Source organism: Stegodyphus dumicola, chromosome X2 (assembly GCF_044657685.1).
Source record: "Stegodyphus dumicola isolate Sdum_Otavi_A_Nest chromosome X2, ASM4465768v1".
NCBI lineage: Eukaryota > Metazoa > Arthropoda > Arachnida > Araneae > Eresidae > Stegodyphus > Stegodyphus dumicola.
This window is the reverse complement of record NC_140781.1, coordinates 49,885,922-49,912,416: the sequence shown is the minus strand read 5'-3', so window position 1 is coordinate 49,912,416 and position 26,495 is coordinate 49,885,922. Positions and strand designations below refer to the sequence as shown.

Here is a 26,495-nt window from a genome sequence, read left to right as displayed (position 1 = left end):
AGTTGAGCTTACCATGAATGGGGACGAAGGGTCCCAGCCCATACCAGGAGAAACACACCCAGAAAATAATTCCACCTCCGCCGAACTTGACTGTTGGCACAATGCATTCTGGCAGGAGACGTTCTCCAGGTAGACGCCAGACCCAGACCCTGCCATCTGAACGGTAAAGGGTGAACATTGATTCGTCACTTCAAAGAACCCGTTTCCACTGATCTACGGTCCAATTTCGATGTGCTTTGCACCACATTAACCGAGCAGCGTGGTTGGACTTTGTGATCAAAGGCTTATGGGCAGCAGCACGACCATGAAAACCAAGCAGATGTGCTTCCTTACGGATGGCATTCATTGAAACAATACTCCCGGATGCCTGTTGAAACTCCTCGCGGATGAGGGCCATCGGTTGGGTGCGGTTCTTCCGAATTTCTCTGGACAGCACTCGTCGGTCTCTATCTCCCAGTTTCGTTGGTTTGCCTACTCGGGGCACATTCCGACAATCACCGCTCACCTTCCACTTCTTAATCACATAGGCCACTGTCAATTTTGGGTACTTCAGATCGCTAGATATGTCCCTTAAGGATCGGCCACATTTGTGATACCGAATGATTATACCTTTCTCGAAATCAGACAGCTGCGAACTGCGAGGCATCTTGCATGCGACTAAAGCCGATGCTGTTTCCTACAGGATTTATACCGGCGGAGTCCGTGACGTACCTTAGGACCGCAGATATCGTCATTTGCATAGGTGTCCAAATACTTATTGGTATTCAGTGTATTTTATTTTGCCTGCATTGTACTATCACTGGTAGTTGTTAAATTGTTTTGTACCTTAGGACAGTATTATGTCTTGATATGGTCACTATACTTTTTAATGTACATTTTATTTTATTTTGCCTGCATTGTACTATCACTGGTAGTTGTTAAATTGTTTTGTACCTTAGGACAGTATTATGTCTTGATATGGTCACTATACTTTTTAATGTACATTTTATTTTATTTTGCCTGCATTATACATTCATTGTTAGTTGTTGTTCTGAACTTTAGGACAGTATTTGTCTTGACATGTTCACATGTATTTACTGTGCGATAGTAGTTGTCGGCCACATACTTTGGTACCTTTTATACTTGCCCGAGCTGTCATTTGGCCCTTGGGCGAGGTTTTGTATTTAGAAGAATCTACTGTTGGTTGGCTATATTGGCTGTACGCTCAGACGCTGCTAATTGGGGAGGAGTTCTGCCCTTTCTTACATGCGTAATTCTGCAACTACCTGTGGCAACTTTCTCGGTGATGAGATGGCTAAATGAACGCTGGATTTGGGCCATTCCCTATGAAAGCATTAAGATGCAGGTGTCCGGCCATTTGAAACAACAATATACGAATAACTAAAGGGAATTAAATAAATGGCAGAACTTTGGTTTCTCTATGAGGTCTTGTTCAGATTTATGGTAGGTAATAAACTGAATGTAAGCTCAAGGTAAAGAATAGAATGAATGATATGGAATTTAAATAATATTTATGGTAATTAGAAAGTATTTCACTTGAAAAATTTTAAAGACAAAAGCTCGATTCAATTTAAATCTATGCTTAAGAACAGTAGTTATGGAAGTAATATCTGTAACCTCCTAACTGTGAAGCCTATAGCCTGCTTTCACAACTAATCAATGTATAGATCTTTTTCTATTCTTTTCCTTAGAGAAAGCACAGTCTGAAAACGGGGGGCGAGGGGACTGCTGCTTCAGTTTGACGTAGATTTTTACAATTTTGTCAATTGATTTGTCGTAAACCATGACTTAATTTGTCCTTCACAATTTTGTCAAGGACGATCATACCCAAGTCCCTCTTCTCCAAAAGGGGGAAAAATCGATTTTTTATTCAAAAAGAATTCAATTTTCATTCAAAATTACAAGTTTTATTCAAAAAAACTACGCCAAATTAAGGTTTTGGTTTTTGCTTTATTTAAAAGTCTACATTGATATATTTCCCTACCAATCTGGCAGTCTAATACCTTGGAAAACTCCACGTCTTTTTATGTTTCAGTCAGTGTCATGCGTGTTTGGTTGCTGAAATGTTAGTGTATTATGCTTTTCGTAAAATACATTTTACAGTACTAAAAGTTTAGTTTGATGAATAGCATAATGCTGGTGAATTAAACATACGGAATATTTTTTTATCATTGTTTATCATTGTTCATGAAAGTTTGATAAAAGAAAGGAGTATCTTTATAACATGCGATATTTTATTAAACGGTTGTTACATCTGTTGGAGGGAATACATTCTGTTCCATTCACAGAAGTATTTAAGTGTCATAATAGTGCAAAGCTCTTTTTACGCTTCTGAATTATGTGAAAGCATACATTATTAATGAAACATTTATTAAATGTATTCTACCACAGTTACAGATGGACAAAAAATTATTTCTTTCGATATAATATGATAATTTATTCTTTAATGGCAATGCATAAAAGGTTCACAACACCACTTTGTCACGATATTGAGAGGGGAACTGAACTAACTTCTTGACGTTAAACTTCTGTGTCATTCTAAATTTTGGCCGGTTCACTTTCAGGATTTTCCGTCTGCACTTCTGAATGCTCTTCATCTTTTGTACTTGTTTCAAAATTTGCGCGAACAAGGCTGTCAGATAATACAATAATTTTTCCATCTCTCAGTTGTCTCTTCATGTCATCACTCAGCTCTGCATCAATTTTATGACTTGAATTAGATTTATATGGAATGGATGTCATCAAGTGCGATTGAAGGAATGTGGCATTCTTATGATCCCATTGTTTCAAATAAGGATAAGGAGCATAACTGCCCCTAGCAATATACTCTGAGTAATGTGGAAGTGGGGTTAGAACATTACTTTGTTTTTGTTGTCGCTGAGGTTTCAGAGTTCCCTTAGGGACCTCTACATAGGGATATGAGATAAAATGCGGATAATTGGGTCCCAGATTGTTAGGGGGTTGCATTACATGACTTCTTATTGCATAAGTGGGTTGATCTTGCTTCTGGAGATACGCGATTGAGTCTTGAATAGCGTCATGATGCTCATGGGCAGCATTACCTGGTATGTTCTGGGGCTCACGAATTTCTTGAACTTTGGAATCAGCCGTTGGTCCATTCAAAAGCATATGCTGGTAAGTGTTATTTATGTATGTTACTTTTGGCTGCGGAGGTTTAGAATAAATTTGAATTTCTTCTGAGTTTGACATGTCTGGTTTAATTCCAACAATGACTTTTTCGTCTTGTTTTAAATCATTTACCCCTTGTATAGCTTTATTAGCTTGGTTAGGTTCCGCAGCTTCAAAGTTATTTATATCTCTTCTGTTCGACTCTTGAGTATTCAGACTTGGATTTATAATACCTGAAAAAGCAAAATATCAATATGAAGTAGCTATTAAACAGTGTTTTAGAAATAAACTAATAAGAAATTGCAAATGAGTTTATTTTTCATATTTCATCACGTGAGTGGTTTTCATTTTTCTTATAAACACGAATTCTTAATTATTATAAGTGCAAATGAAGATGAACAGCAAAAGAAAAATTAAAACAGTTACAAAAATACACATGCGGGAAATTTTGGACGTGTATATAATTAATTCTAAAAAGTACTTCTACGACACCTTATTGTAGTTTATAAAAGTAATTAATAATTAAAATTATCTGTAAGGATAATTAATACTTATAAAATCTAGGAAACTTCACAAATTATTTGTGATTTATTAAGACTGTAAATATAGATGCTTTATTTCATATGAAATAAAATTTAGTAGTATTGCCCAAAACATTTTTAACAGAACCCAAATCATAAGTATTTGTCCTTTATGGAAAACAGTGAAATAGTTTTTTTATAATACTACAGCAGAGTCCTGGAAACTCGACTGTCAATATCTCAACATTCCGTATAACTCGAAAATTTTTAGGAACTTTTTTAAGATATCTCTAGGCCGAACATAGAATATGTTACATACCGTTACATATAATTATTATTTATGCGTATGTCTTTCCTGTTGTGTTCAAAGATTTGAACACAACAGGAAAGGAAGTTTTCTGTAAATTCTTTTTTGTCGTTTTCGCACTGTACCATCTATTCTTGGAACTTCTTGGGTTCTTGAAATTTCAAGATAGTTTGTAACACGTTGCAACGCTGTTTGCTTCTATCTAGGATACGAAGAAAGTCAGGTAGCAGCTGATCCCTGGCTCACATTCTTTTCTATTGTTGTGAAACGTTAGGACATTTGCCTGAAGTTCTGTGACTGCAGCTTACTGAAACTGAACTCACATCAGTTCATTGCGGGTATCGTTCCTTAGTTCACATCCAGGCGTATAAGTGTTAACTTATTTTTGAGAAGTTTTAATATTCTATGAAGTGAAAATGTCGTTCGAAAAGAAAACTCACTAACGTGATAATGTAAATGAAACTAGATGCCTTAAAGAGATTGGCTAAAGGGGAAAGTGTAAACAAAATTACCATGGATTTAGGTGTTGGACGGACTACTTTGATAGAGTGGAAAAAGAAGAGGTTCGAAATCGAATCTTGGTGTGTAAAAAGAGCATGTACAGTTATTTTAAAGGAAAGAAAAGTATAAAAAGGTGGTGAATATGAAAAGTGAGCGAGGCGATTTATTTGTGGTTCAGGCAGCAAGGGGAACAAAGAACGCCTATTTCAGGGAAAATTTTTAAAAGAGAAAGCCCTAAAATTTGCCAATGCTACCTTCAAAAACGCTGGCATCATGGTAAGAAAAATCGGCACTTGGCTACAAAAGAATCAAGGAGAGAGCCCCAATCTTTTCATGCTGCAATGCACAGGCAGCCGAAAGCTCAAACTAGCGCTTATAGGCAAATCAAAAAATCCCCTAGCATTTAAAAACGTAAAAATGTACACTAATGGAACCGAAACCAACTATGATCTTCCTGTTTGGTACTGGAATAGGTCAAACGCATGGAAGATAGGAGCAATATTTAAGGATTGGTTTCATCAGCAGTTCGTTCGATCGGCGGAAAATTTTTTTAAATTAAAAAAAAAAAAAAATCTACCAAAGAAGGAGATTCTCATTCTCGTTCGTTCCTGGAGAAAGTTGCTGGACCATTCGGAAAACGAATTTCACAGAAGCAGAGAAAAGACGAAACTTGTGAAATAGTTGACTTGAGAAAATTCCAGGCTGCAAAGAAGTTACTGATCGTGATGCTGAAGAATGGATGGGATAAGATGAAAATTAGGACATGCAGAAATAGTTGCAGTGTTGAAAGACAATGTGGATAAAATGAAGATGAATCAGAAAACGAAGAGATTGAAGACAACAGAAATGCTAAAATGATAACCCACAGTGAAGGACTGAAGGCCGCTGAAGGAATGCTTCTTTACATGGAGGAGCAAGGTGCATCTGGTATGGATATTTTGCTCCTCCTTCACCTACGGGATGAAGCTGCACGACGACTGAATGAATGTGAGAAGACAATCTACCATCACACGATATTTTTATACCAAGAACTGCTAATAATGTTTATTCATTTTTGTATGTACGTTTTTTTACTCAATTATATTAGGGTAGTTGTTCTTTTTATGATCCTATTGTGCTAGAACTTGACACAGAAAAATCAGCATTAATTTAATTGTATGCTGTACTTTTCTGTGTCCAATATTATGCTACAAATTTCTAGAGTAATTTGCAGTTAAATACTAAGTGTTCTGAATCCACCCTTTATTCCGGAAAACTAGACAGTCTCCCAGTCTACATTATGTCGAGTTTGCCGGACTCTGTATTATTGTATTATTTTTTACATAATTGGCATCGCAGCTAAACCTAAGAGGAATTTTCTTCAATTTAAGTAAAATATAATTATATTTTATAGTATTATTTTAAAAGTAATCACTATACAATTGTAGAAATATTTTTTTTTTGTTTGATATTAATCACACAGCCAGTTTGCAGCATATTTTGCAGCATCTGAAAAGTCTCATGTTCGATTACTGGTGAGGGAACGGTCGATTTTTCAGATTCTTCCTACATAACTTAATCATTCTTCTAAGGATGATGCTTACCAGTATTAATAATGTTTTCATTAAGAATATTAAGTGTGTATCAGTTAAATGAAAACTATTTCTGAGACCTTGAATAACGTTTTCCAAACTTTTGAATGTAAGTGTAATGATAGTATATTCATAGTTCATGAAGTTGTTCTAAATTACTGAAAGAGCCGAATTCGTGAAAGACCTGTTTATCTGCAAGACCTTAAATACAAAGCCAATTTTTTCTTATTAATATTAATAGTGTCATAGAATATTTTGTACAGTTAAAATTTTATTAATTTAATCAGGATATGCTTTAATATTTTAGCTGTTGTAATCGATTTTAATGAATACACATAAACGTCGGAATGTTAATTTTTTTAATACCTTCCATTGTAAATATTATATTAAGGATACCGACAGCTGTAATATTAGAAGCATCAGTAAAACTGAAACATTTTAATATAAAAGGATGCTTTTATAAGAATTTACACTTAGTTCTAAATTTTCATGGGAGATTGCTGAGTTTTTTAGTTTAAATATTAAATCAGCATGTACATTTAGTCCTTGAAAATCAGTGGTTGTGTCAGTCCATAGTTTGCAATAACATGTGCGTTAGGTATACGCATTAGGATTGGATTATTAAATTATGGCAAAGCACACGAGGGCTATCTGCCTAAAGGGAGGGATGCCTTTGTGGAGGACTTTCTAAGGGAAACTGGATCGTATACACGTTACACATGGGGAAAACCACGAAAACGTCCATGCAGCCAGCCCGTTCGCGGGTTTCGAACCTCGGACCGAACTACCCGTGTTCAGCGGCTTTACCGCTCGGCCGCTTTTGAGCAGGTATACGCATTAGAATTACACTAGTTTATTTCCTATGATAGATTTTTTGAATAAATACACTTCAAAATCTTTTTGAGCTACATAATTTTAAAATAAAAACTCTGCGCATAAATTATGTAACTTACAAGATTAAAAATAACTTCAAATTTATTTTTTGAATATTTAAAATGTATACAGATAGTACTTTTTTATTATTTAAGATTATAAAATGAACAAAAATGTATTATGAAAAATTATTAGTTTCACAGCTAGTACTGCAGTGAACTCAGTAGCACAAATCTCTATATTTTTCTTTTTGACATTTATATTATAGTATACAAAATGTGTTAATTTGCAGTTTATACTATCAATACGATAATAGTCAGTCTAAAAATCAAATTTTAAGATGTTAAAATTATATATTAATTTTGGACTGCGCAGAACATTGGCATCGTTATCCTTACATGATTTAATTAAGGACCAACTGCATTTGCCCTCTCCGGAAATTTGCCTATTACGATTTTCAGAAACAAACTATTTATATTTACTGTTCTGCTTGTTAAGCTGATAAAATTATGACTTAAATATTTATAGTAACTTTCTTTTCAGTGTAGAAGAGCAATATATGTAAACATGATTTTATGTATTCATTTTTACATTTTTTACAAATGAATTAATTATCAGATCAAGGAAAGAATTCATAAATAAATATTAACAATCAAAACATGGTAAAGCAGCGAACAAAAGAGTATCATGAAGATAACAATAACATATAAGAGTTACCAAAATTATACTAACCAAATGAATGAACAGTTAATTAATGGATGAAATTATAATTAAAGATGATATGCAAATGTCATAACTAATTAAAAATAAACAAAGTTTTCGAATTTTCACCACATCTACCACAAGCTTGTTTGTTTACATTAGCAGTTCTTACATCACGTGACCCCTAAGTCACCGGAATGTATCTCATTAGAGGAATGAAGGCTTGTAGGAAAATTAAAAATTTTCTAATTTTCTATGTAGGGATTTATATTTACTTTAACTTGTTAGTTAAAATAAATATAAATCCCTACAAACCTCATATTAAATAATTTAGTATTTAGTAAATTAAATAACTGGACACAATGCATCTAAAACACAGCTTGAACTGAACTGTATATAAAATAAAAAATATAATCATACTTGCGTAATGCGGATTGTCAAGATGCAAAGTTTTCGTTATTTCAGCTTGGGATTTTCCCTTACTCTGAAGTTGTGCCACCTAAAGGAATAATCATACATCCATGTTAACAATTTTTCAAGCTATTTTGTATGTTACGGGAAACTGAAATTCATTACAACAAAACTAAAAGATAATAAAAGGTAATTATTAAAATCAAACAAAAATTTTGTTACAGGAGAAAAACACTTGGATTTTGTACATACGCATTTATAAAGGCATATTAAGTGAATCATTCTAAAATATAATTGCGATTGCCAACTATATACAAAATTTTTAAAAAAAAAAAAAAAAAAAAAAAAAAAAAAAACAGAAAATTGCATCATCTTTATTCTCGATGCTATGATTATTTAATAAAATGTATAATCAGGCATTATTATTTAAAATGTCATTTAAGGGTATGGAATCAAAAGTTATTTTTCTAAAAGAGCGCAACAAAGTCCAGGAGTCTTCGAGGAGTTAGTTGGTGAGCCGCAGTTCTTCGACCTAGGGCATTCCAGACGTTTTCAGTATGGCTGAGGTGAAGCCAGTATGGTGGTTAATGTATTTGAGCAATATCCTCAACCTGAAAGTGTTCACTCACTCCTAGTTAGTAGTTCTATAAGTTCATGCATTTTCAGCCGTGAACAAAAAAAAATCTGAGCTCAAAAGCGCCCATAAACAACCTTATTTGGGGACGCAAATCCATGATGCTTATTTCCTACCAAGTAAGCCTGAAACGTGGAAATAGTCTTTCATGAACATGCCACTGAAGATTGCGTATTTGAGGCTCTTTTCAGGAGAAAGTACATTTAGAATCATAGCTTAAACTTGAATCACTTGATCGTCTAAAATCACTGAACTTGTACTGATCCGTAAACAGTACTCACGCGCAATCATCTTAGCTGCTCTGATCACTGGAGGTGTTTTTGCTGTGGTTTGTTTCACTTGCCTGACAGTAACTTCAGAACAAGCCAACGAAACTCATCGTACAAGATCATTGAGCACCATACAGCACGACTTCACTCAGTTTCGATCCCAATTTTGATGGATAGCACCCCAAAGGGATGGGGTCGAGTGTCTCCCATCCCCTCTTCCCCTACCACCAACCTCTCGAGAAGATTTTCAGCTCGCTGCATATTTAGAGTTCCCCCATGCCGCACGGACACTACATTTACAAACATCCATGCCTTCTCTGGGGCTCAAATAAGGGGCCCTTCGGTACCGCAGTAGGCTCCCTTAACCATTGTGCCGTCTGGGCGGCTGCTCATTGGAGTAGCAGTTGCTACTGAGATGTCCCAAGTGATTGCGTAATGGTCTAGCGATGGCGCAATGATTTTTTCCTGCCCAAAACGACAGATAATGATCTTCAGATGCTGCAGTTACCCTCAGACGCCTTTGGCCAGCGAGATAACTATTTTTTTTCAGGCTGTTCTAGATTCTTAAGAGAATGGTTTGAAGGATATTCAGCTCTTTGTGGTTATTCAACTCGGTTCGATTCATCTAGAGCAGCAGTTCTCAATCTTTTGACTAACGCGTACCATCTAAACGAAAATTGGAAACCTTTAGTACCACCACTACAAAGTAGTACTACTACCACCACCACTCTTGAACAAAGCTCAGAACGCATAAATTTACGAGTGCTAGAGAAGGAACTCAATCAGGATGTTGGAATTTTAATTTTTGAATTTAATACCTAAAAATAATTTGCTTCTTTGCGTACCACCTATTTTTCTCTTGCGTACCACCGGTTGAGGACCCCTGGTCTAGAGTCTAGCGACCATTCGGCACTTCTGGCTTTCAACCAAATCATATCTGACAGACATGGTTAACCATCTGACTATTTTCAGATCTATAGCTTTACGTTTACCTGAGCTATACTCGATGCTGAGCCTTTTGCTTTTATGATTTGCTGACATTCGCATTATTTCCATACATTGTGGCCATACCAGCGCAAAAGTAGGTCTTCGAGTTCTTATGTTATTGCTATAATAATTACATTCAGTGCAATTTTAACCGTATTTGTAGATTTAGCATAACGTTTAAAAGAAAATTAAACGCGAATGCACAATTGAATAATTAGTTCCTGGTGCATTTTTACGTATATGAATCAAAATATATGGTTTTATTAATTTCTTTCTTCTTCCATTCTTTATTAATTTTTTTTAATTTTCCATCATTCGAAATAATTCAACTGATAATGTTTAATATATTAATGTTTTGCTTGAGATTATTTAATTCGGTTTTATACATCTTATTATACATGCATTTGTAAGAAATTGTCTCCTTCCTTACCGGGTTTCTTCGTGGTGTAATTGCAAATGCATCCGGCTAGAGTTGGAATTTCAGGAGCCTGGCGAGGGCACTGCTGATTTTTGACATTTCGTGTTTCGAAATAAACCTAGTGACTCTTCACATTTTCTGACTAAGGTTAAACACACTTCGACGTAATATAAGAAGTTAAGCTCTGTGGACTCAATTCACAAAAAAGTAGCGAGTGCCTAGTTATTTATTACAAAGTATACTAATAAAATTAAAGAAAATATATTCAGGTACATTTTTAATTCTTAAGTGATTACTTCACAACAAGTATATCTATTAAAACGTTTTGTATGTTAATACAAACAAAATAAAGAACCACAATAAATTTCAATATAAACTTCGCACCGATATTCCTCCCTTTAATAAAGTGCACAGAGTCTCATTCGTTTTAGTAACATAAACTATGAGAACTCTACCCAAGACTTAGGCAACTTATCACTATGTCTTTGGAACTATAACCGAAACTTCGAAAGGGTGTAAAATACCCTTCTATTTAACTCAGATAAAAGTTTAACAGTAGGCACTGGTCGTGCTTATAGAAACAGCCTTAATTTTTCGCTTAACTCAAAATATAAGAGAATTTAAATTAGACTAAATTAATCGTAAGCTAGCCAGAAGGCTACACAGACACAAAACGCGCAAGTTGGCTTAGACCTAATATCGGAGTGTTAAGCTTAATGGTCACAATAACGCAATGCCGCAGATAAGCTCTCAAGAGAATCAAGTAGCAAACGTGGCCTTCAGCAGGCGGAACATGCTCTTATTCTACTCTCTAAAACCTTCCTTAAAATCCTATCACTTTTCTATTACAAACGTTATTTGAATCACTAGAAATCTGCATTCTGGCAGGCAAATAGAAAGCGAGAAAGACAGTAAAGGTAATTAGCATAAAATAACTGGTTAGAAAAACTAAATGTATACTCTACAAGTGTAACAGTGCACTAAAGAGTAATAATTGCCATACTTGTATAGTTCGTAGCTTCTGGAGAGAAGCTGGAGGGACAGAGATACTAGTTTTTCAAAGAGTGTCGCAAAGTTTTTTTTTTGTGGAACTAAGGTCCAGAAAATACGCAAATCATCCACCTTGCTGAAGAAGGTAATCATCCATCAAACGAAAATATAAACACACAGTTGCTGCGTAGAGTTTCTTGATGATCTCATCCTAACACCTTTGGGCCGGCATAATAATATGTCTGTGAACACGTACATTAAGGTGCAATATGCCAAAGAATATACTAATAAAATAATGCAGGACAAATTACCAGTGTATCATGACTTTAGTAAATCTTTGTGCTCGGAATTTTAATTTTGAGTATAGGGTTAAGTTCTTTCACTGTGTAAACTGTTGTGTACTTTTTTATGCACTGTAAAATGCTAACAAAGAATGTCTTGCTGCTTGTAGTTATCACATTTAATGCGCTGTATTTGTGTAGTCTTATGCAACGATGTTAAATGTTACATTATGTTGAATACATACACCCATTATATTTTTTTTGACTGGTCCGATGACATTGGAAAATGTGTAAGTAGTATAGTAATATGTTGCTATGCATATATACGCATAGCATTCACGTCTAAATCTCTAAAAATACTTCACATGCTTAATAGAATGATGGCGCAAGGGTTATACTTAGTTTCTAAATTGGGCGAGAAAGATGAGAAATGGAATCCACAGATATGTTGTGATTTGAGTGCTACTAGTTAAGGCACTTACTTAAGGGTTCACGATCATCTTTACCATACGGGTAATGTACACATTGCTGATTATTACTGCATATCGTACCAATTTGTGAAATCTGTTCACTCCATCAACTATACAAATCTATCATTAGCTTTGCGCCTATACAATCGAAACAGTCTTATTTCCTATCCCTAAAGCAATGAGGTCGTTCAGTCAAGATGATGACATCCTTCAGCGAACGAATGAGCCACTATATTGCTCGCAGTATCATTGCCTAACTATTAAAAAGAAGTTAAATAATAAGGTAATAGATTTCGCAAAAAAGCACATAAAGTTGTTAGGTTTTTAAGCTTTCAACAAAACGACACATTGTACATAAAAATGAAAGGATTTTACGAAACGTTTTCATGAGTTGTGTTGCGCAGATTTTGTCAATTCATTAAACTTTTAGAGATGTAACAACAAAGCGAAGATTCGTTAAAAAGGACATCGCTTTTTTTGTAAATGGCAATACTTATCTTTTTATAATTTTAGTTCATCTTGTGAAGGCGACGAGCGGCGAAGTCGCTGAACACTGGCAGTTCGACCCGGGTTCGAGAGCTAACGAAAGGGCTGGCTGAATCGGCTTTTTAAAATTCGAATCGTAGTTTTCACCATGTGTAACACAGATAGAGCCTCCACGAAGGCATCGCTTCCCTTAGATACATAGCCCTTGTGTGCTTTGATGTAATCAAATAAGCCAAACGAAACCAAACCGTCCTATGTACATGACAGAATGTTATGAAAATATACTTCGAGAGCTAAAATGTGATTACCTGTAGCAAATATAAAGTGATAGTTATCGGCAAACTTTCTGAAAGTAAAATATTTTTTGCAATAAATTTGTAACACATATGATGGCTTTTGATTTGGAAATCCAATAATTATGATAAAACTAGGTGCAGTAAAATTTCGATTATTCGAATTTTGAAAAGCGAAATATTTGAGAAGTCGAATATAGAGTTACAGAAATCGAAATCAATGTAAAAGTTTTCCATCATGCTGAATTTTGGAGCACTCGAAAATTTTTTCATCTTCATTCAGTTTCAATTTATCGAAGTTCGACTATATTAACTTCGTAAAAATTAAGCTTAAAAAATAAAAAAAAAAAAAAAAAAAAGATCACACCAAATTTATTGGATTTGGATATATTAGATTACGGCCAAGCTTACTGGTTATATTCTTAAGCAAAGATTTGAATTCGTGGAGGATTTTCTAAGCTAATTTATTTCATATTCACGTTATACAGGAAGAAAACCATGAATGTACTGGACTGGATTATTTTAGATTACTTCTTGAATCAGTTTTCGTGCTCTTCCAAGCGCAGCAAGTATGCATTAAATTTTTTCATGACTGAAAAGTATATGCATATTGAAATTTAATTCACTTTGGCATTCATGTAATTCAGCATATAAAGGATTAAATGTAAATCCCTTTAGATCTTAGATTATAACTTTTTTATTTGCATGTAGATCACGATAAAAAAATAATTTTTAAAATTGTAAAAAATTAACTATTTAATAGGCCATTCTTATCTATTAATTACGAAGAGTTAACTGATAAGATCAGGTGGTCATAGTAGAAAAGTCTTAAAAAGTAAAAATACTATCATTTTCAGACTTGCAAATGAAAAGAGTACGGTAGCTTACCTCATGCTGAAGCATTGTGCTTAGTATTCCCTTTTCCAACTTCTGAAACAAAAGAAAAAATAGTTTAACTATTAGGCATTAAAATTTTGAAATGAATATTTTGAATTTCTGAATTCTGCACAGAACAGAATAGAATAGAAGAATAGATTTTTTTTTTTCATTTTTTCGTTTTTTTTTAACTTGATGTCACGGAAGCTGTATAAATATTTTATGTTAAAATGACAAATAACTAGAAATATAACTTACATCTTCGCTTATCCTTGATTTGAAACCTTCTTTCTCCGTTTCCTAAAACAGGGAAATAGTAGAAAAAGTATCTCTTAAGTTACACTGAAGTACAAGAATTAATTTGTTACTTGTTTTACAGAAGTAATTATACATCAAAGTATAGAAACATTATTTTAAGTTACCAAATTCGATGTTTAACCAAGTGAATAAGGAAGTGAAATATACAGGGTGATTCAAAACTAGAGGAACAACTTCTAGGAGGGGTAGGGTACACCTAGACGACCTGGAATCCTATAGCATTACAGGGTCGGAAGTGCAATCTAACCAGATAGGGGGAATTAAACCAGAAAGCCCCGTCTTCTTGCTTAATACTGCATAAATTCACATACTTCTCCAATTGATCTCTACAGCCCTAAGTTAAAACGTTCAGTAACAACTGAGAAAGGCGCCTAATTAGCCAAGTAATAGCGAGTCAGCTATCTTTGTTATTTGCATAAGTCAGCAAGCCACGTCTTCTTTCTTGCATAAACCCAGTAGTAATTTGTAGGGAACGATGTACCTTAGAAAATGAGATGAAGAAAGATCAGAGTTACCCAAATTAAATCTGGCTTAAATGAACCTGAACTTAAAAGTAGTAGCTTACATATTTCACAAAACATTGCTGAGTAATTGATATTTTAATTCTATGACATAAAAGTTGCATGGTAACTTGGAAATGTGATTAAATGAAGCTTTCGACTAAACTTCCCATTTAGTTTGCATCCCTTTATTCTTGGCAATATTATTATCAACAAATTTTAATATTTGCTATGTGTTACACGAATTTTTGCATTAAATAAATTAAATCTCATATTCAACTAAAAACTCTAAAACTTTTGAACGCATTTTTCCCATGAAAGCACTGTATTATTATATTTCTCAATTTAGCCACAGTTCTTATTATGTCATTTACTGAATACGATTTTCTAATTGTTAAATGCATGTTAACATCAATACTGAAATTAAAAGATTTTTTTTCCGTTTCTTCCAAGATTGAACTAATTAAGGCCAATATTCCTTCTAATTATTATCATAACTGTGCGATATTGGAAGTTGCACAGAAGAAAAAATATTGTTAAACTGAAAAAATATTGAGTGCTATATTGTTAAACTGATAAGTTACTGAACAACTTCCATTCAGTGACGTAATAATAAAATATACTGCGCATTCATAATGCGCTTTCTCTCTATTTCTAGGAAATTAAAGATCTATGAAAGTACAAGATCTTAGTGTTTAAGTAATGATAAAGTAACAGAAAAATATTGTGCTGAAATACATAGCGTCATGTAGAGTTTCATTGTATGAGGAACAAATAAAAATTTTGCTTTTCCATGAGAGCTCTGTATAAACCATAAACAATGAATTGTTTTCACTCATTGCCATTGTCTGTTTCTTTAATTTCCAAAAATCCATCTTTTCTGCCTCTATAAAACAAGGATCCGCGAGTAGATAGTATCAGTTTTTCTTGCTGTCTCTTACTTATTCTTCTTATATGAATCTTATAAACTAATGGAATATATTAACTTTTGCCCTAAATGTCTTTTTTCGAAAGTTTTATCATGGTTACGTCTTAATTAAAGTTCTTTCGGAACAGCAATAGTTGGAAATAGGGTTTTTATAACCGCAGATGTCAGAAGAATTACAATAAGGTATTTTCGCGACTTTTGCTGTGGGTGATTCTACGAATTCAGAATCCTTCGTTAAAACGTTTTGTACTTCCTGTCCAAAAGGCAATATGATGCAGAGCTGTTACTTAAAGAGAGACAACAAAAACTGCAATAGAGTTTTGGGAGACATTCGTGAATTTTGGTTTCCTTTCCGATTACGTTTGGTCAATAATGTGGCTGAACTCTAATTAATTTGTAGGAAATTACTGCATTCCCTGAGCATGTTTTTGGGGTGTAAGTATTTAGCACATTCATTTAGCAGTTTGGGAGATCCGTGATTTAAATCCTGGTGATAACAAAATTCATTTTTGACGTTTCTCACTCCGGAAAACGTTTAATAGTAGCCACAAAATACAGAACGTTTAAAAACAGGCGGAAACTAATTTCAAAAATTGTGTAAATTCCAATATGGATATTATTGGCAAGTTGTTTCAGTGGACGACAGCCCTATACTGTAACAAATTATACGTCACCTTGAAATTTAAGTTGCAGTTTACGGTGTGAATTCTAAAATCCGATTATTTAGTGCAATTTTGAGATGAGTTGTTCCTATGTAAAACAAATTTTTGTGACTGAACATTGCTTCGTAACGGATAATGATTTCTTCTATCTCTCACGGTTTGTTAGCGAGTGCAGCATTTTATTCCAGATTTCGTCCATTTTGTCCGAGCTCAGAAGTCCGAGCTTACAGTTCCTCGAAATCAGGTCACTAAGCGGAAAATCATTGTCTTGTTAAGTTTACAAACAAGAAGGTATCTTTAAACTTTTCAACTACTCTCTCGTAAGAATACGTTGCGAAGTTATGCTCAGTCATAGAGATTTGTTCTGTGGGAGAAAAACTCATCTTGATCTTCCACAAGAAAATATATTTTAAAACAAAGAGCATAAACTGCAAAAAAAATTTCAAGTGATATTTTTTAAGTGACACATTAACCTTTTAACCTTTTAATGTGTAAACCCACTGAGACTATTTACCATTAATATCAATTTTGGAATTTCCACAATTTTTGGAAATTTAATCTGCATGACTCTTGGATCAGCTAGTAGTATCTGCAAACTATTTAGAAAGTTTTGTATCTCTAAAGGTAAGGAAACTTCGCTCGTTTCCCACTAGTAAAATATCATCGGAAATGGGAGAGATTAACACGGTGAAAGATTAAATATCAATATAACTGCTTTGAAAGACATACAAAGAGGAAACGTTACATTCGCGTATTTTTTTTTAAGTTATGCCTTAATGGCACAAAAACAGATTTTGCAACGTTAGGTCTCGTTTCTTTAAAACCCGAAATACTGAAAATTCTAAATTAACCCTCTGACTGCTCAATTTGTGGATCGCAATCGCTTCCAGAATTGCGTTTTTTTTCTTTTTTCATATTTTAAATCTATATACTATATAAGAGAATTGGAAAATGCACTTTTTCTTTCTAGAAAATATTTTTTATATAGATTTTCATCATGAGAAACTAATTTGCCAGAAAAACCAATTTCAGATGTTATCACAAAAAAAAAAAAAAAAAATTTTTTAAAATAAATTTCAATCGAATTACAGTTAATTTCTATTTATTGCATAATATAAAAAAGTAAACTGTATAAAATTTAAGAAAATATAAAGCGCTGAAGGGAAAATACCTTAAAAATGCAGTTTAATACGATAGAGTTCAAACTTCAGAGTCTTTGCACCAGATTCAATAAATCTAATTAATAAGCAATCTAATTATTAATCTAATCAATAATTTAATAATTTAATTAAAAAATCAAGATAATCGCTGAACGTTTTCTAGCAGCCATTTCTGTAAGAAAAAAGCGGCAAAAAGTGAAGTTTGAGCGCTAATATCACGTGCCTTCAAATGCCACAATTTAGTGGACAACTTACGATATCTGTTGGCCAAAACGCAAACTAAACACCTAATACTGTATATAATTTATTTCAATGGTTAAAAGGGGAAAAAATAAATTTTCGTAGAGAAATGAAAGGCTTCTTTTTGCATCAAATGTTGGAAATTCCGGTTTTTTTTACTAGCGAAACACATTAAAGTAAAAATATTGATGCTAACTGCACACTGTTGAAAAATAAATAAATCTATATAATTCTCCTTCATATATGAACAGTAATGCGTTGCTTTTTATAATACCAAGAAATGTAGTGCTTAAGATCATGGCATTTAGCCCTCTTTACTGTAAATTGAGGGAAAAAAAGTTTCTTCAGTTATAAGTAACAGCTTCCGAAATATATGAAAAAAATCCATAATTCTTTTCTGAGAAAGATTTTCAAGGGTCCGTTGATGCAAGTTTCGGGGATCGATAGTTGAAAGTAAAACTCAGCTACTTTTTGCTTGATAGTGAGTCCGAGACTTGATGTACATATGCTTCCACGAAGAGTCTCTAGTTTTTAACTCACGATAAGCCAAAAATCAAGTGCAGAAAACTTCATAAACTAACTTTTTCTGTTTCATTATTGTACATCAAAATAATATTTATGTACCACTGGCTGTTACATCACATATAAAGAATATCTTCAGGTCCCGTTCGCTTCTGCAATACTGGAAACTTCTATTTTATAAAAGCTGGAAAAATCAAAAATATGAAATATATAAATGTAGTGAAATTTAAAGGCAATCAGCCAATGAATGTCTAATAAAAACAAGAACTGAAAATGTTTATTTAAGTTTTGATCGAAAAATATCTTTTTTTATTTCCCTTCCGAAACTAATGATTATTATATTTCCGTTTTAACTTAATTTCCATCTTTTGCCCATACAATAAAACATTATGTCACGATTCAATAAACTGCATTGTTTAGAGTCAAGAGTATTTTTATTTTTTAAATTGCTGGTAGTCGTTGGTTTATACGTAATCTCTCGGTATTTTTAAGAATAGAAGTTCATTTAATCTCAGTACCACTACATTGACTTTCAAAATTATTTTTATGGACATAAAAACAATTATATTTAGTGAAGTAAAGAATCTGAATTTTTTTTTCCATGAGCAAGCGTATGGCGAACCTAATTGCCATAAGAATTATCTTGCCATATATTTCTTTTTTTGGCACAGGTTTTTTTTTTAAATTTTGCATACTAATATTTCTCTCATTTCTTCCACTTTGGTCTATCTGCTGAGCACTTGGGATGCGATGTTTTCATATTTATATAACATGGCTTGCTTTATTTTTTAACTCTTTTACTCAGGTTTTTACGCCATGATTTTGATTTAGCCTTGAAGTAAAACAAAAAGAGTTCGAATCTAGAGATAACTTAAAAGATCTTCGGTAGCACGATTTGTTAAAAGAAGAGCTTTCAAAAAAGGAAAAGAAAGCCAGAAATGGTATGCAGTGGCATACCATTTCTGGCTTTTATCCTAATGTAAATGTTCACTTCTCTAAATATTCTTTGCCTAAGACACAATATAAAAGTTTTAAATGACATGCATTTATTTTCATTGTTATTATAATTAATACAATAGAATTAATAACATCAATTATATTATTAACTAGCTCTGCGTTTGTTTCAATGCAAATGTTCGATTCCTGAACAGTCTTTGCCTAAGGACGTCATATGAAAGTTCTATGACCCACTTGCATGAAATGTATTTATTTCATCATTATTATAAGTAATATAACACAAATAATGTAATACAAGTTAATAATATATATTATATTGCTAATTAATTTAGAGGTATTACTAGATTCATCATTTATACGAACTTGAATATATTTTCTAGGTTCTTCAGGAGTTTTCATGCTAGGTGAGTGTGCTTCTGTGCTTTGATCAGGATTACTTGGAGATTCAACTTTGTTCTTATGTAAGCTTTGTAACTCTCGAACTAACTGATCATCTTCCATTCCTTTTAGTTGCGATTCATCCTCATCTAGATTATTAGAAGGATAATCATTTCCTAGGACCGTTTGTTTCAATGCTGGTGATGCTACTGGGTATTCAAATGCCAACTTCTGGACTTTCACTTCAGATGCATTTATGGCTGGGGCTGGCGCATTTAGGGCTGGGGCTGGTGCATTTATGGCTGGGGCTGGTGCATTTATGGCTGGGACTTTCACTTCAGATGCATTTATGGCTGGGATAGCGAATTCTGGGCGTAGCATTGCCATTTGCCTCCAATTCTGCATAGAACAAACAATTGTTATTCGAACATAATATTTACTTAGAAAATTATGTAGCTTAATAATATTGCTGTAGGCCCACCAGCGGCAGAGCGGTAAAATGCCACTGAACACCGATAGTTCGGTTAGGGGTTCCAGTCTCGGCGAACGGGCTGATTGCATGCAGGTATAAATAGAAGGGCTAGGTCATTCCTAAGTTCGACTCCTCGCCGACGCGAGCCTCATGGAGGGGGTTAACTGGAAGTAATCTGACGTGTCTGTGTTGCACCTGCTCTGATTTCGCACGTTTAAAACTGTAGTTTCATTCAGTTGCGAGACGATTTTCTGGAGGTCGCATATCCCAAATTAATTTTAATCATACATATTTGTTTTCTAATAATGCAAATATTTAATAATTTGTGTGTATATATATATATATAGTTTTAGTCAGTTTTCCTTTTAAATTCTATATTTAAAGTATCCTTTATGTAATATGGCTTTTTGTGCTGTACCAACGTGCCGTAACACTTATAGAAATACGAAAGGAAGAAATATTGTATCTCATGCTTTCCCAAAGGACAATTTGCGTTTGTCGAAAGAATGGATACATGAATGTCGAAGACAGTATTCTATTAATGTGAAAAACGCAAGAATTTGCGGCGAACATTTTCTGTGCAGTGATTATGAAGATGACATGAGAAATCACTTGCTTGAAACAGTTGAAATGCAATATTGTGCTGAAAGTAAATTTATCGTGTGCAGTAAACGAAACAACACCAAGAAATCGGAGACATTTGAAAAGAAAACTAATGCAGAGTGCTTTTGAAAGACTACACGAATTAAGCCCAAAGAAAATTTATTTTGAGGCCGAGAACGAAATTGAAGCTGACAATAATAAATCAAATGTGAATGATTTTGAAATAAAACTCACAAGTGACAATGACCTAAGTGTAAAGATAAACAAGAATGTATTGATAATTTGAAGAACAAAATAATATCCTTAGAATATTGTGGTAAAATATTGAAAAATAGAGAAAAGGAAAATTTTAAAATGTTTACTCAGCGACAAAGAAGGTGGACGACATCTAGAAAGAAATTTGTATCGGAAATTCAGAAATTAAAATTCCAAACAACGAAATTTAGGAAAAAACAGAACAGATCGGAGAATTTGGAAAAACGTCTAAAGCATATTTTTACAAAACGCAGATTAATGCATTCCTAGAAAAGAAGGAAAAAATCAGGTGGACTAGTGAAGATATTTCACGTTGCATTGTCATAAGAGCTCTGTAGAATACGATTCTTAAATAGAAAAGCATATGTTTTTTCTAAAGAAAAGCAACCCAAAAGGCAAAAAAGTAGATTGCTTCGTATGTGGTAGCCAATAAATAATATTTCAACAAATTGTAGTTGCATTGTGACTGTACAAGTAAGCATATATAATATGTTTTGATTTGAAATATTTCTAGATGACATTTTAGAAGTTAATAGCGTAAAGCATATTTCAAATGAGAACTAATTTTGTTAAGTTATTGTTAAAGTTATTTTTATTGTATGTGTTATTATTGATTCGATTTTGTGCTAGATTAGCATTCTAGATAAAATATAATAGTATAACATTTAAGTAACTGGCATAAGAAAACCTGCCTTCTTAACCCCCACTTTTGAAAAATTAAATAATTTTTTTAGGTACTGTGAGTAAAGTTGTTTTGTCTAAATTAAGATAACAATCTTAATGCATTTATTTAAATGTAATATTGATGTAAGGCTAAGTTACAAAATTATTTTAAAATATATGTTATTATATTGAATCGAGAGAAAAATATGCCAATGTAAAATTTACAATTAGGCTGAAATTCAAACTTAGATTAGCAGAAATTTTGAAAACTATGCCAATTTAAGGTTGTTTTTTTTTGATTAATTTTAAATAGCTGTTATTATAGTTATCTGAGAAGCAGTAGTACAGTTCTCTTAGTTAACATGCAGATAAAGAAATGATTAGAAATAAACAGGCATTTAAAAAAAAAAAAAAAAAAAAAAAGAATCCCTGAAAATTAAAAAAAAAGGAACTTTATGCTAAGAGTAGCGCATTTTATCTGTTATTTTAAAATTGAGTAAGTACTATTTCATTTTTTAATGTTCAGTGTAAAATGCATACTGCAGTAACATTGTCTCTTCTAAATTACAGCTATCTTTCACACACAGCTCATTTTAAACGCTGGTTCTTCAGATTTAAAACGCTAATTTCTATGTTGTCAGTTGCATTTCCGCGCTCAGTGTCATCATGGCTACGTCATCACTCCCCACTGCCTGTTTCAGGGGGAAAAGCTCTATGAGCTAGCCCTTCTCTTTTAAGTCCTGGACTGCATGGATCTTTACGTGGTTTTCCCCATGCGTAACGTGAATACGAGCCAGTTTCCATTAAATAGTCCTCCACGAGCATCCCTCTGTTTCCGTGTAGTGTAAAAATGGCGGAGCACGAAATAAATAAAAAATAGTAATATTTATGTATCTTAAAATACTGTAATGATATTTTTCTCATTTACTAAACAAATTCGGCTTAAAAACTTAATGCTTTTTCTGCTACGTAAGATCAGTCACCTCATGTTCATATTTTCGACCTTATTCTAGTCGCTTAAGCAGAAAACGGACGCAAACCAAACAATCATTAAGTATGGAGTATGCATCTCACCTAGATTTAGAGTTTTAGACGAATATTGTTTAACCTGTCGATTACTTAGCAGTTCTGTTTTAGTACGTATAGCATGCTGCTGTACATGATTAAATGAAAATAATCTCTACTGAGGAATTAATTCGTAATTAATTTAATTATTATCATTACAAAATAGATTAATTAACTGATGCTAAATAATGCACGAAAGAGTTGTCCGCCTAGAGCTGCTTGTTTAAATTAATACGATAAAGAACTCAAGGACTGTCTACTTGAGGGAAGGGATGCCTTCGTAGAGGACTTGTAAACTGTGCCGGCAATTACATTATATACGAGAAAGACTAAGAAAATACTCATATAGCCAGAAAATTCATCAGTATTCGAATTCTGAGTCGAATTGTCAGTGTTCTGTGGTCTTATTCACTCAGCCACTGATGGTGTTTCTACTTAGAACGTTTGAAATATATGCTCAGGTTTTAAGATCATGCTTTATATTTCTGCTACATATGATATAAAACACCTAGTTTACCAGCAGCCAAGTTAATGAAAATCAGTGGTAGTTTAAAGATGCAATCTGGCTATGTATGTTTCTTCATCTATTTTGTCATGTGTAACTTAACTATAAATCATTTTCTCTTGGAAAATGGTCATAAATTTTTTATTCCAAATCTGTTTTTCCGTAACTGAGAACTTCCTCCCTTGTTAAAGACGTCCATGCAGACCGATCATTTAGCGTTGGTTCAGATGTCGCAAATAGTAAAACACTACTTGTATGAGATCTAATCCCAAAATTACATCATGAAGTTATATATTAACCTTCTCGTTCTCTTTACGGCTGTAGGGTATAAACATGACCATAGCACCCGCTACTTTCCAGTCTTGAAGATTTCTTTGCTCGTGATGAAGAAGGACATGTACCTGTCCGCCCTCGAAATTGATTGAGTTCTTAACTAAATTTAGGCCCACAAGGTTTCTGCTTTGCTGATTTTATGATGCATTGAAATTCGTAAATCTTTCCAGATCTTATTTAAATAAGAGTATAACTTGAGCTTTATTAAAAAATTGCCCTTTGCATCTAGGTCGTTTTACTGGGAATCTAGTCAGCTAGATCAAAAGCTTCATCCCTTTGATCACTGATGAGCTGATCATAATGCTAAAATGATATCACTGCAACTAGCGCGTCAACGACAGTAGAGACAAAAGAAAAAAAAATATCGATTTTATGCAAAACAGTAGTGAAGTGCATACGCTTGGGAGGGCAAATGCAACTCAGCTTTCTCCTCCCAGAACCCTCCAGGACCTGAAAACAGCGTTGCTGCAGGAGATGGACCAACTGCCACAGGGACTCATAAACTGCCTCATTTCCAGTATGAAATCACGCTGTAAGATCTGTATGACTGTTAGAAGGACACCGTACCTCTATTGCCTCCTTTTGTTCGTTCTTGCAACCTTTGCCACAGACCTTCCTGCGCCGATAAACCTTGCGCAGAGTCTTGCTTGTCTACCATGACTGCTGTTCGGTATATATTTTGTACTACATTAGCCTACGACCATATCAGATTTCATTTAAATCTGTCAAACAGTTCTGGAGATAATCGACTACATGTGAAAATTAATTTTGAATATCAGTGTAAAAGAGCATATGAGCACATTGTTCGCTGTAATTCAATAATATGCATGCATATAATTCCTAAAAAATTATTAAGAAATTATATGTTTGACAAATCAAAATGCACGCTTTTACTTCCTTTTACTAGTTATGTTTGTGGACTTTGTTAATTATAATGGGATACTGCATTTATGTTCATTGTAACATAGGAAGGAAAATGCTGTCCTCTGTTCCTTAATTTACAGCAAAAAATTCTTAAACACCCTTTTTAAACATTATAGATGCCGTTCAGACGGGAAAGTGGTTAGTGACTCTGACTGCCGTACTGAAGGGCCAGGTTCGAATCCCGGAGAAGGCGTGTATGTACTAAATTGTCCCTCCCTTCATAGGAAGTAACAAGGGCCACCTATGAAGTGCCTCTAATAAAATGACCAGCACTTCTGGCCTTAGCAGCAGCCTAGTCCTTTTTTAATTATTATTATTTCCAATGATGGGCACTAGTCGTTATTGGCATTGGTCACTTAATAAAGTGGAGGTAACTAATAGGGTAATAATAACTAAAATAATAATGGAGGCAACTAATAGGTGGATCACCGTTGCCTCCTGTGAACAAACAGATAATTTACGTCCATACTTTCTACGGGATTCAAACCCGGGCTCTTCGGTATGGCAGTAAGAGTCACTAACCATTTTCCAGTGTGGGCGGCCTAGTCTTAGCGGTGACTAAAGCCTAAATTAGTTAGTGCTTGTCACTAAAAACTATTGGTTTAAAGCTTAATATACTGTTTTCAATTTTCGGCTTGCAGCTGCTGTCATATTTTTTTGCGATTAGATTTATGTTGCATTATCTTTGCTTCAAAGCTTGTAACATGAATATTTGTTAAATATGAATACTAGGAATAAATAGGTATTGATAGTTTACTCACCTTACCAAAATGGCTATTAATAAAATCATTATAATCATTATACGTTTCTGCATTGTACAGGTATTCGGTTTGTTCTAGCGCTCTCTCCAGAGATTTCAGTCGATAGAGGAATGTTTGAAGCCATATTCGTTCCTTAAAAATCTTGACTCTGTTTAACATAGTTTCTGCTTCCTGGAGGAGATCTGAAGTTTTGCGTTTGAACAAAGCGGGATATCCTTGGTTTAGTAGGTAGCCACTAGTGAGTGGGGCCTGCCTTTTCCTAGAGGGGTCCTCAGGTTGTCTATTGTCCATGGCCTAGAGTTCAGAGAGAAAAAAGAAAAGAAAGTGATGAAATGAGAAATGCATCAAATAAATACATTAATCTGCTAGTTTCTTCAAGCTATCTCAAAAGATTTGTTTTTTATTACCCATATGGAGAAACTATGTGCACTATGGGATGCAGATGTTTTGATTCTAAAAATCGTATTATAATACAAGACTATAATAAAGTTTAAGAAATGAATATCACAGTTTTTTAATATTTCTTCGAAGAACTGTGGCTGATAGCGTTACTACTACTTCACCGATAAAACTGATTTTTGGAGATATATATCTGTACTGCTTGTGTATATACAAATTCAGAACTTGCAAATGGGGTGTCGATAATGAAGAAAAAAGCTTATTTGTAAACTTATCTAAAAGTTTAATTATTTATAAACTCATACAGTTATGTTACTCACTGCTTGAAAATTAATTTGCATTTGAGTATAGATGTCTTTAAAAGTCAGGTGGTACTGAAGGAAGAATTTAAGAAATTAGGGTTGGATGAAACTGTGATGGAATAACCCTTTGCACTTGTAACCCTACATTAAATTTTTACTTTTAGTAAATTTTTATCTAAAATTTAAATTTAGATTAGCTCACTCTATGGCAACCTTTAAGTAGTTTAAATTCTATGGTTTTGTGTTATTTACTAAAATAAAGAAAATTTCTTCAAATGGAATTTATTGTCGACAAGATTATATTGAGCAGCTCATTTATGTGTTACGTCTACGTGTTAGTGGAACTTCTTCCAATCAAAAGTATTGTTGATGAAATTATTATGCAACACATTATAATATCTACGCGTTAAATATAATGGAACTTGGGTTATCCAACAGTCTGGGGACTTTTGTCGTGACGGTTAAGACAACAGACAAATAACAGAAGCTCCTTTCACAATCTCCGCTACCAATCCAGATTGGTTGTGTAATTTAATTGCATAATAGCTACTCAGTTCGCTATTATTTAGAAATTTATTGTTTATTATTTAGAAATTTAATATTTATTAATCTTATATTTTTAATATTTATTAATTTATTTTATTAAGCTCAAAATAGTTCCTAGGTAAAGAACGATAAATATCAAATATCTTTTTATTGTTCTAGAGCGCTTTAATTTTTCATTTAATTTATTATTTTCCTAGACTGCTTTTAATTTCAGCTCAGTTTAAAATAAAACGTAATACTGCGTTTTTTGTCCCGCGCAATAACTGAAAAGTATGTACAAAAT

The 26,495-nt window shown here is 33.6% G+C and overlaps 1 protein-coding gene across 3 annotated transcripts in view; it reads right to left on the bottom strand.

Annotated features, from left to right (window-relative positions):
- Positions 1–2,216: 2,216 nt before the first annotated feature.
- Positions 2,217–26,495, bottom strand: part of LOC118181850 (uncharacterized) — a 164,779-nt gene continuing 140,500 nt past the window's right edge. For 2 of the 3 annotated variants that reach the window (XM_085809006.1, XM_035351063.2), the window contains 6 exons: positions 24,966–25,259; positions 19,370–19,783; positions 13,978–14,019; positions 13,732–13,773; positions 8,025–8,103; positions 2,217–3,362 (listed from right to left, as the gene is read on the bottom strand). In XM_085809006.1, coding sequence (XP_085665132.1) covers positions 2,539–3,362; positions 8,025–8,103; positions 13,732–13,773; positions 13,978–14,019; positions 19,370–19,783; positions 24,966–25,259 — 1,695 coding nt within the window. In that variant the 3' untranslated portion in view covers positions 2,217–2,538. The remainder of the gene's footprint in view (positions 3,363–8,024; positions 8,104–13,731; positions 13,774–13,977; positions 14,020–19,369; positions 19,784–24,965; positions 25,260–26,495) is intronic. The other variant, XM_085809007.1, reaches the window with a different exon arrangement.